The 11,621-nt window shown below is 46.1% G+C and overlaps 1 protein-coding gene across 10 annotated transcripts in view; it reads left to right on the forward strand.

The window, feature by feature from the left end:
• Mi-2 (chromodomain-helicase-DNA-binding protein Mi-2 homolog) overlaps positions 1 to 7,449 on the forward strand; it is a 68,172-nt gene extending 60,723 nt beyond the window's left edge. For 8 of the 10 annotated variants that reach the window (XM_077675864.1, XM_077675854.1, XM_077675857.1 and 5 more), the window contains exons 29-30: positions 1,319 to 1,413; positions 6,111 to 7,449. In XM_077675864.1, the coding sequence (XP_077531990.1) occupies positions 1,319 to 1,389 (71 nt within the window). In that variant the 3' untranslated portion in view covers positions 1,390 to 1,413; positions 6,111 to 7,449. The remainder of the gene's footprint in view (positions 1 to 1,318; positions 1,414 to 6,110) is intronic. The other 2 variants (XM_077675858.1, XM_077675863.1) reach the window with 2 other exon arrangements.
• The last annotated feature ends 4,172 nt before the right edge of the window (positions 7,450 to 11,621 follow it).

Consider the following 11,621-nt stretch of genomic DNA (forward strand, 5'->3'; position numbering starts at 1 on the left):
TATTGCCCATGTCGTTTGTCTTAAAGGGACAGACAACCGGTTTTTGTTGAGCATATATTCTCTTTCCCAGTTTTGCTGATAATGCTCTAGAACTTTTTAAATCGAAATTTCTAGATCTACGAGCCGTATGTGTCCTTCCAAAAATAATGCTGCCAACCATGACGTATAGTAGCGCGGCAACATAACTTTTGTCTGTAGGCGAAATGAAAAACGATATTTAAAAACTTGTCCCCAGCTAAAAAAGTTAGTCGCAGGCTTTCTTTGTCCATTATGTGTTTTTTTTTAATTCAACAGTCGATTTAGCACAAATGCGCCATCTATTGGGATAGACGATAGGTAGAATCTGGCTTCACCTTGTAGAGGTCGGAAGTTCGATTCTCCCCGGGCGCAACATCTTTCTTTTTTTTTTTTTTTTTTTTTTTTAACCTGCCGTTGGCGTATTTGGAAGCTGAAATATTTTGGCAGAACAAATGCCCCTGACTCGGGCAGAATCATCAAAGCTGCTTCGCTGGGTCTGTTTACTGATCTCTGCCATTGATTCTGGGCATGGAGGCTCAGTTAGCCACACTGAGAGCAACCCGGCGACGGTGGGTGGTGTGTCTTAAAAATTTTCAAAATAATGTTTAAAAATACATATACAATTGAAACTTATACAAATTCTTGTCTTAAAATATTTTCAATAATAAATAAACGTTTCAGCAGTTACCGTAGCTGCTAGGTTTGTAGGTCACGTGACCGGGACACATATTTTAGGGTCTAGTTTCGACACTACGAACCGCCACCCTTCTGATTTCAGAAATTTTGCTCCCAAATTAAAATTTTTTCCGCCAGTTTGTTTATAAATTGCTTGCGGTTACCGGGCTATATAAAACGCTGGCTTTCATATGAGCTAGAGAACATATACGCAACAAAAATCGGTTTTCCGTCCCTTTAACAGTGCGGCACTTTGGTTTGTGTTAGTTGTGCTTTTATGTTGTGTGGGAAATTCGCAAAGGCTATTTCACTTTTGCGTCTATTTTATTTATGCCCACATGGGCAGCGTTCTGGATACCTCATCATTAGCACGACGAAAAATACAATACCTGAAAACAGCTGGTGACAATGATAACGTGAATACGGGTAGAAACGTGGGTCGAAAAGCTTGTTGCGCACATCCTATCTTAGTGGGTTTGCTTGTGTACCAGTCAGTGTGAAAAGTGGATGGTGAGTACACATGGAAACTGTAGGCGTGAAGCCCCCCTGGCGAGCTTTTTTTGCTGTGTGTGCGTGTTGGTAACCTGGCAGCGTGCTCTGCTCTCTCCCCCCGCCTCTTTTTCAGGATTTCCTAGTGGGGCAGCTGCATCGTTGATGGCTGGCAATTTCCCGCACCCATTCAGGGGTCAGTACTAGTCGTAATCACGGCTAATCAGGAATGTAAGACATGCTTCGCTTCCTTCCTTTTTTTGCCTTCTGCATGTCCAGTGCCTCGCACCCCGTGTTTCTCGTTTTTTCTTTGCCGTCTGTTGTTTTTGTAGACGTACACATGCCTTTGTGTTGACCTTTGCCCACTGCAAGAAATAACCACAATCTGGGTGAATTCTGGATTACTTTTTTCCTAAAGCATTTGGTTGGGAAAGAGTTCCACCGTTCTTCGGAACGGGGTGTAACTTTGGCAACTGGGCTCCCTTTTGCCATGTACTGCGCAGTACATGACACTAATTATTGACCTGCTCTTTGCTAGCCACTGTTATACCAAAGATTGAAATTGGATTGAGATGGTGCAGTTTAGGCAGGGCTTATCAAGTTGTTCACATCAAGTGTTGCTACGCCTCAAAAGGGAGGGAATAAGGGGGGCCGAAACACAGAGAAAGTTGCCTATTTCTACCACCAGCTTCTCTTGGGGTGTCTGCAGATCCTTGGGCCAAAGCTGTCCTCAAATGGTTGAGGGGAAAAAAATATACAGAGATGCTTGAGACTCATTATGCATGTAATAGGCCTTGCTGAGGGGGCGTATCAGAGTTGCGGATGCGTGTGTTGACGCTGCAGCAGATAGGAAGTGGTCATGGGAAGTTCGGCGACAGCTGTCATCTTCTCTGGCCAATCTCCCTGAGTGAGAATGTTATGCCTATTCCCAGCCCCAACGATGGGTAACCTCAACAGTGAGCCTAGCAACATGCCGAGAAGCGGCGGCATTTTTTTCCCAAGTCTTTGCAGGCCGGGCATTTCTGGTGTGATGCAGAACATCAATTGTGTATCAGAATAGGTTTCTCTCTGCACCTAAACCAACCTAGAAGATACTGAACTGCCCTTATTTACGAAAATATTGCATCAAACTGACCTAAGAAGCATTGTTTCAATAGAAAAAAATCGTAGGAAAACAAAATTTAACCTGCTGGGGTTCGAACCCAACACATAAGAGCTAAAAGTGCAATGGTACCCATTGGGCCGCAGAGGCTGAACAACAAGCTCGTTTTCGCAGTTGGTTAAGATGATTGCGGCAGAGTAAAATCTAACCACTAGATGGTGCTAGGTGCACCAGGAAGTGCCCAACCTGCACTAACTTGGAAATGGAATGTCACCAAGGAGCGTAAAACTTGTAGTACTTTAAGCAGACCTCAAAGCAGAACTGTAGACCTTATGTCGGACGGACTGTTGCATACTCCGCGAAGACATCAGGCCACCACATATTGGCATTTCCAGCTAATGGGATGAGAATTGTGAGTGGGTCTATGGACATCCTAGCCAGGGGCGGTATTCTGGAGCTTTGCGAGTTTCGTGCCCGCTTCACAAGTGTGTTTTGAACAAGCTCTGATTCGCTAGAAGTGAACTGGATGTGACACAACGCAAGCACGACGGAGCTACTGCGTTGAACCGTGGCTTCTCGGAGCGGACTATTTTGGCAGTTCTAATATGAATGTACCAGTCAACGCCTTGTTGGTGGAACAGGAGGGCAATAAATAATGTTGACCCGTTCAAAATGCCTACGGAAGCATTCTGCCTCTGGTGCAGTGGCTGTGCGACAAGCTGCGAGATAAATTTGGCCGGCGGCAGCGCGGGCTCAGTGTCCAGGACCAAGTGATATATGCATCCTTCGTTTTTTTGCTACTGGTGGTTTTCAGTCAGTGGTCAGTAGTGAAGAAACAATATCACTGTCACTGTCACAGCCCCCTGTGAGGTGGTGCATCCACGCTGTCTCCATCACGCGGGGAAATGAACGATCGTCTGTGCGCTTGGCAGCTGTCAAGCAGATGACCAAAATTACACAAGCGCTCTACATGGAATTTTTAAACTTTTATGGGTACTTGACATATACACCTACTAGCTTAAGTTCGTGAGGTTGACGCAAAGCAGGCAGGTACTTAAGAAACGGTAACCGCAACCACTCGTTTATTTTTTCACTCGGAGAGCACCACAGAAACGCCAATGCCGTAACAAACCATTCGGGACTCTTGGAAAAGCTCGCGTCTACGTGTGCAAGTGCGTCTATGCCAAAATACGTAACAGAGGGTCATTACAGTGGAACCCCGCTGATACGTCCCCCGGACTAACGACAACCCGTTTCTTACGACTGATTACTACGGTCCTCGCAAACTCGCCTTAGAAACAATGCATTAAAAACCCCGATGATATGACGCTCGGGTGCATGCTATGACGGACCCTGGCACGGATAAACCGTCGTTTTGCCCATATTTTATGCCGCTTCGCCACCTCGTCTTAACCGCTCTTTAATTGAAACCCCCATTTCACGCTGCCTGATGTGCAAAGGTCCACATGTGGGCCAGACCACTTGCTGAACAGACCAAAGAAGACGAAAGCAGAAGTTAACCTTCAACGGCCCCACGCGGCAACAGCACGCCAACGCGCCAACCACGAGAAGTCGAAGTTCAGGTGGCAGGCGGACTGTGAATTTGAAGCTCCCATCAAGCTGCCGACGAATGTGAAAACACATACGACGCAACCCCACGGCGATGACCAAATAGCCACTTTCCCCGCCCGCTTGATCCAAGTTTTTTCCTTTCACGGCGCTCTCTCTGCCTATATCTATGCTCTCTGCTTATCAGTGCCTTTCAAAGCGACGTTGTCACTCCGCTCCTTTCTTTGCTAGGGTGCCTCGGTTCACGCGCGTCCGCCGTAAGGGTGGCGACACGTATGTACGTTGGTGCCGCCATTTCGGGTCACTCGCTGGCCGCTGCAGCAAGTCACTGTAGCAAGATCGCGCTGTTAAGTTTCACCGCAAGTCGGTTTACTTGCGAAGTTTGAATCATCTTGTCTATTTCGCGTTGCTGCGTCTTGTGGGAAACGAAAACAGCAATGTGTTGAGCACTTTGACCCAATAGCGACGGCACGGGACCATTCAAAGGGTGTCTCCACCCTGCACGGGAATTCCGTTTTTTCACCTCTGCCTTGTACTAGCCTCGGCACTTGCTCACCCTCCTTTTCCCCTCGCAATTTGCTCGACCACATCGGCCTTATCTCGGTCGCGCAAGTCTCGGGCGGCTGGGCTGGTGGTCTATAAGACGGCCCTTGGCTGGTGGGCTAGCTCGGACGCCTTGGAGGGGAAGGGGGCACAACAGAGGCGTTTATATTTTTCAACTTGGGATTTCATCTAAAGGTTCACAAATCATGCGAGAACTTGCTAAATATAGTATTTTATATAAGTTCTTAGACCACCTCTCGCGTGAAACCGTCTACTAGTCCAGCATTTACTTGCACCCCGATTGTACGACCCCATGGTCATACAACGCTTTCTAACGGTCCCTTGAAAGTCGTATTACGGGGGTTCTACTGTATGTTAATACACGATTACTGTCACGGACATAAAAATCGAGGTTCAAACGTGAAAAAACAGCAGTCGCAGCATTGTTTACGCTCTTTACGCTTTACTGCCGCAGGAAAGAGCTGGCTGCAGCTGCCATCTCTTGACATTCGTCCCCTTGAGATGGAACCTTTCAACTTGGTCATAAAAAATGTTATTGTGTTTACATTTTCAAAATACATTCAGTTAAACAGTTTAAAATGGGTTTACTTGTTTAAAACGTGTTTCAAAAAAGTTGCGCAACAGTCAATAAAGTATGTCGCAATGAAACGAACGCAAAGTGGACATTTTCAAAATAAACTCCAGAATACCACCCCAGTGAGACTTTAGCACCATCTTTGTCACTCTGATGCCAGGTTTTCGTAGAAAGGACTGTAAGGTGAGCTTGCCTTTAAAAAGAAAATCTAATTGGACGTGGCAATTACTGCATAGTGGCTAAAGTTGGAGTCTGCTCTGGCGCAATTAACTCTACTGGCTTGACAAAAACAAAAAAAAAACAAGAAAGAAGCCCTGTTGAGGGTCAGATTGCAGCAGTGGGCATAAGGTGAAGTAGTATTCACACGTGTGTTTTGATGGCTAGTCTTCCGTTGCACACAATACTGTATGGGTTGATGTGCTGTTATGTGTAATCCATCGTCAGTGTGCTGCTGCTTTGCTTTTGCGGTGGAGGTGGTCCTCTACGAGCACTGCCTGTGGTTTTACGCTTGCGTTGCTATTATACATAGTTTTGCTAATAAGCAGGTTGAATGAGTTTGGATTTTTCTCTTCATTTTTGCACCTTCAGGGCAATTTCATCGTTCCATAAGAACACGAGTTGCGAGTGTGGTGAAATGAGTGGCCAAGAAAAGAGAAGTCGTGGGAACCTGGAAAAAGATTCTGACGCATGCTTTGATTAGCTTTTAGCGTACTTCCCTTCACTTTTGTTTCTTTGCGTCCATTTACTGCGCATTTTGAGTTTTTCTAAATGGCTTAGCTAAACCTACTCCTATGGGTGGAGCAAGTGGGATGGAGAAACTAGCAACCTCAACTCTTCTTTCTTTCTTTCTAGGAGGGCTTGTGAAAAATCTGACTGCAATAGACATTGAAATTTTTTTGGGTTAAACTGTGGGCCCTGTCTTCCAAAATTTCTTGCCACGTGCTTCATGGGAAGTTTGTGCTTTATTTGAAGTATCTCTTGCCTCATAGGCAGCTGATGTGCAAGCGGCGGATATACGGGATTAATTTTAGTAGGCCTGTTCGCAGTACAAACTTGTTGGATAATAGAGAGACTTCAAGGCGTGCCGTGACATTTGTGCTTTAATTTGTCTCTCTGCAGAAAAGTGAGCAAGAAGCGAAAGGACCTTGTACAGTTCGGACAAGAATCAAACAAGTCTTCAATGACTGATGGATTCCCAGAGCTCCCGCAGCCGGATCCAACACGTCTCATTGGATTGCTTGTTTTTTCTTGGTGATCATTGCGTCACCCCTCATTTCTCTTTTTCTCATAAAAAGCAAGAAGGCAAAGGAAAAAAAAAAAGCAGATGAGAGCATCCATCTGTCAGCGTTTCTTTGTGTTCGAGCAGGTGGTCGAACCAAAGCGCGTCGCTCTTGCGTGTTTGCCTGATGAACTGAGACGCCTTTTCCTTTAAAATTCCACTGTGGTTGGGGTTCGGGGATGGGGTTGGGAGTTATCGCGACATAGGCACAGCCTGCTTACAGCAGCTGTGTCAAAGATCGACGAGAAGTATTTTTGTATGTTGGGGAAGGGATGGGGAGGGGGGGAATTGTCCTTCGCTTTTCTCAAGCTCTTGTCCTAGCTTGCTCATTGTGTTTCTGTTGTGCCGTCTTCTGATTGCTTTTTTTTTTTCCGGAATTTTGCCTGATTGTCATCGTGCTTTCTCTGTTGCTTTCAACGGAAAGTTGTGAAATGTGTGACCAGCTTTCATCGGATCGTTGTTTTTCTTTGTGTCCAAGAAGATATAAGTCGAAGGCTGGCTGAGATGTGTGACGTGGTCTATTTTTAGTACGATCAGCGAAAGGTGTGGCTGGTCATGATAGCTTGTAGCATCCTGCTGCATTCATCGCTTGTGTTTCTTTCATTGCGAAATGATTTGTCTCAGCTGAAACTGAAATTTTCACTACATGCTGATCAATGAAGTATGATTGCCTATTGTTTTATCTCACTGTGTTGTGAACACTTGACAGTTAAAAAAAAAGCTTGCCTTTGTTGCTTGTTCTCAAATTGCTGAGAACATTGAAAAAGTTTAGGGCAGTTTATTGGATATGCTTGCTGCCGAGGCCATTGACAGTAGAGAATTTTAATTGCATAGGAGCAAGTTGCTACAAAGCTGTATACTGTGACATCGTTTTGATACTCATTACCAGAGAAAACAGCACAGCGAAAAGCTCCTTTCCACCAGTGAGTGTGGAAAATGCCCATCAGGCTGGTAATGAAAATTTCATGAAAATGTCTTTATTTTGCCGTGTTCATTGTGGCGTCATCAGTTTCCAGGCGCGATTGATTCGCTGCTTTTACTGTGCCAGCGTAGGTGATATGAACCTCTTATTATAAGTGTGCAAGTGTTCATGTGCAAAAAAAAAATTTTGGTTTGGTGCCTGTAGCGGCCATTATTTCGTGTATAGTCGTCAAAAATAAAAATCATCATTTCTATGAATCGTGTTGTTGCGTCAGTTCTCCTGGTTGCGGAGCACGGCTTGTTGGAGTTGCAATCTCCCGAAATGCATGCCATTGAAGTCGCACCTATCTTGGCACTTCTGTGGAAAAGTGTTATGATGTACAGTGTTGTGCTGGACTTGGTGTCACCATTTGCTGTTGAAATGCTCTGCATATATACATGCAAGGTGCAGTCTTATGCAGGAACTAGAGCGCCTCAGCCCAGTACCTTGAAAGTACTTCTTGGTCCATGGCCATCTCCACCTGCTTAATGCAAAATACTGGCGGCAGCGTTCGACTGTCCGGACATAATTGGTGTCATTGCTGTGATTTAGAGTGACTAAGCACACTACTGACACAAACTGAATGTCATTTTTTGTTACTTTTCTCCCAAATTTTATTTGTTTCTTCCTCTTGCTTCTGCCCTGTAATCTATCGGGCCTTTTCTTTCCCCCTTCCCCCGCCGAGTAGCATGGCTGTGTCGAAATTTAGGCAAACATCCCGGCCTTCTCCTGATGATGATGATGATGATGATTTCTATTGGTTTCCCCTTTGTATCGGGGTGATGACATGTCATCTTACCAAAAAGACTAATATACCTATGTTTTAACCTTTTGGTTCAATACTAGCGCTGCTTAGGGCAGGCACAAAAAGCTTATTAGGCACAAAATACTTTTTTTTTCTGTTACAAGTGGTAACTGTCATAGGCAATATTCCCCTCTCTGCTTTTCGTCCACCAGCATTCTAATCTTCTTTTCGTCCCCTCGACAGCCTTGAAGTTAACTTCCTCTGTGATACCTTTAAATCCTAGGGCTTCTGACAGCCCAATATTCCCTTCGTGTAGATTTGGATGGATACCCTCACATTCTAGCACGATGTGCCGCATAGTTTCTGTTTCTTTTCCGCAGACCACGCATACCCCATCATTTTGTGAATACTTCCCCACAAAACTCTTAGTTCGCAGGCAACCTGCTCTAGCCTCAAAAAGCAAAGCACTGCCCTGGGAATTATCGTAGAAATTCCCTATAAATTCCCTATAATATATCGTAGAAATTCCCTTTATTCCCTATAATAAAGAGCCTTCTCTCTCTCTTTCCTACTCACCCCCCCCCCCTTCCCGTTATAAAGAAGAAAAAAAGATCCTCTCTCTGATGCAAACAATTGTCATTTTGACGGCCTAATTTCTCTCAAAACCACAATTTTAGTGAGTGGTGCAATCGCGGCTTCATGACAAGCAGCCGCCCTTTATTGCAGCTTTCAAGAGAAATACGGCTGAGACACCTACGTGGGAATCCTGATTTTGAAAAAGGTGGCTATTAATTTTCTCAACGTGCATCTCCTAGTGATAGATGCACAAGCTTGAGGTCTAATTACAAAAATTCTTGACATTGAACATGTAGCTCATTATGAACGAATCTGCATTAACCGCTAGTGATGAGACGTATAAGCCTTGCATGCCGCTCAAAACCAATGTTCTGTGCGGCAGGCAACTGGTAGTGGCCGGGTACAGTATCACGCACGGCAGTTGACAACGCCCGCGGTTTGAAGACGCGTAGAGCCCCAGGACTTTTCGTTCGCGTTCCGCGGGCATGAAAAATACACCGAACTCTAGCCGTGCAAGCTGCGCTTTAAAAACGCTAAGTGGGAGTTGCATTCGTCCCAATTTTGACGGTTACTTGTGTTCACTGCAGAACTGTCCAGTCATGCAGATGCATCCTAGCGTCGGGGTGATTCGAAACTAACGTCGGAGTGGTTTCGGTTTCGAAATAGCAGCAACATTGCGCATGCGTCATATTGATCTGCGTGTCGTCATATCCGATTTGCGAGCTATAAAATGAAACTTCCTTTCCACTGCTTTTCTGCTCGCGGTGCCGGCGCCCGAAGGCTACAGTTTTGTTTCTTTCCTCGAGTTGTGAGGCCAACTCCTTCCTCCAACAACCCAGAATGAGTTGCAAACAAGCAAAGTAAGTACGCATGCCGTGGATTGGGCGCTGGCGCGCGCAAAACGTGTTTTTGAATCTCCAACGGGTTGCCCGGGCGGGCATCGAATCGCACGTTGGGTATCGCGCGCGGACCCCGGTGGCGTGATATCTTTCACCCCATCTGATCCTCTGCATCCGAAGGGTCCGAATTGAAATGCCGGGGACCTCAACTGCATGATACTACCCGAGCGAGTGATCCCGTTGCGACGTCTTGCCTGTGCGAGGCTGACCAAGACCGTGTCGTCGAAACTCGCTTCCTGCGCGGTTCCTCACTGTTACTTGAGAGGCGCGTGGGCGCGGCGTACCGGTTGCTTCCTGATCTAGTGTAGAAGCAACTGAATGCGATGCCCTCGTCGGTTGTCAAAGCTGACAGGATGCAGTGCGGCGCACCTGCATCGTGATTAGCGCAAGGCTCTTTTGCAGTTGCGTCTGAGCGCTTTCAGTTTTCTCTGGCTGGTCTGTGCTTTGGCGATCGCGTGTATTCACTATATTACATGAGTAGTGTAGTTCATTTGGAAAATTGTAGCTGAAGGCCCACGTTAAAAAGCACTTTCGGGCATGATCTAAATTTACGTGTACTGTATCGACCATGTCGATCGCATGTGACGCGTGCTTCGATCGGTTTTGCGAACGCGTATCCGCACGTGGCCTGCGCGCGCTCGATGCGATTTATGGGCGGGCTCAAACGACGGGACAGGGCCGCACGCACCTCTTGTATTATATAGACAGACTGCCCCCAACCTGTAAAAAAGAAGAAGAAAAAAGCACCGCGTGTATGACCATATTAAAACAATCAAAATGTGCCTTGACCATTTCCCCGCGAACAAGTGCGGATATATTGTGCGAAAGCATAAAATGGCTCATTGGGCGAAAAAGTCGGCGTCAGTGAAACAGCCCCTAAACCACGTGTCTTAGAAGAAGTAAGGGAGTGCGCATGGCTGATGGAATCGGGGAATGCACCGCAGCGCACCGTAGGTTAAGTAAAGCGTCTCAGGCGTTCAACTAGACATGAATGCTTTGCGACATCTTGGTAGCCGAAGTGGTATCTGATCAAAAGCGGTGGCTGCTGTATATCCTTGCAAATGTGAAGTTTGTACGAGGGCAGTCGCTTTCGTGTACCTGCTGAAATAAAGGTAGCAGAATTGTGCAGTTAACCAAGCGATAAAGTCCACAGGAGACTTTTGGGGGCCAAAACTATTTCGGGAAGTACTCAGCGCGGAGTGACTGGGCGTCGCTACGTTAACTCGGCCCGAAACAGAAGAAGAAAAGGACGACTACCACTCGGGAATATTCAATTACTTTCCTGCACTTGCGCGTTGAACAAACTTCAGGCGTATGTACTTTCCATTTTCCTCTTGGGCAGGCCTGTTACCTAAGAGTTTCTGAAAATCGCTCTTCCAGCTCAATAATCTGCTATTTTGTTCTTTTAACAGCATATCACAACGTCTGTGCACTCTTGGGGAAATAACATTTTCGATTTTGTGTGTGTTCTTTCACCCACGGCACTTTACGCCGTGACGTACAACTCTGGAGAAACAGTCAGGAAAAAACCGCTTTTATTTTACCTGATTTTACCCGCTGTTGGGCTTCGTACAAGAAGCAATTGGCAAAGATAATAGAGATTTTACAGATTTTACAAATTTTACAGATTTTACAGATTTTTAAACCCACTAAGGTAGCTATGGGAGGATTAATTATCAAGTGCTGCTGCGTCGACTTCTAGGTGCCGGGTGTGTTGATTTTGCGTGATATGTTTTTCGATTTGAAATGCTGTCGGTTCGAACGTGATCAAACGCGCTAAAATTCTTAAAGCAATTTTAATATATGTAATAGCTGCGACGTTGCCGGCAGCTCAACTGTGTGAATACAGCCGCCAAGGTTTATGCCTCTGTCCACCTCAATATATTTTCGTTTTGTGGTTGTTTCACAGTGCATATAATACAGCAGAGCAGGGTAGGCGATAAGTCGAACGCTCTGCCATGCCCTACCATCTCTGCGACGCTCCCTCAGCGAAGAAAAGTCGCGCGAACCGCAGTGTTCCTCCGTCAGCGCGGGCGTCTGTGCAGGATGTAAGACTTCCGTGTGCGCGTGTGTGGTGGGAGGAGGTAGCGGTCGCGGCCGGGAATTGACGTCGTCTGCAATCCTTGGTCTGCTGGTTTTCCCGCTTCTCTTCGCAGCCTTGGGCATGGAA

The sequence above is a fragment of the Haemaphysalis longicornis genome, unplaced genomic scaffold (assembly GCF_048455015.1).
Source record: "Haemaphysalis longicornis isolate Haplotype H1 unplaced genomic scaffold, Haemaphysalis longicornis Haplotype H1 scaffold_7, whole genome shotgun sequence".
In the NCBI taxonomy this organism is placed as follows: Eukaryota; Metazoa; Arthropoda; class Arachnida; order Ixodida; family Ixodidae; genus Haemaphysalis; species Haemaphysalis longicornis.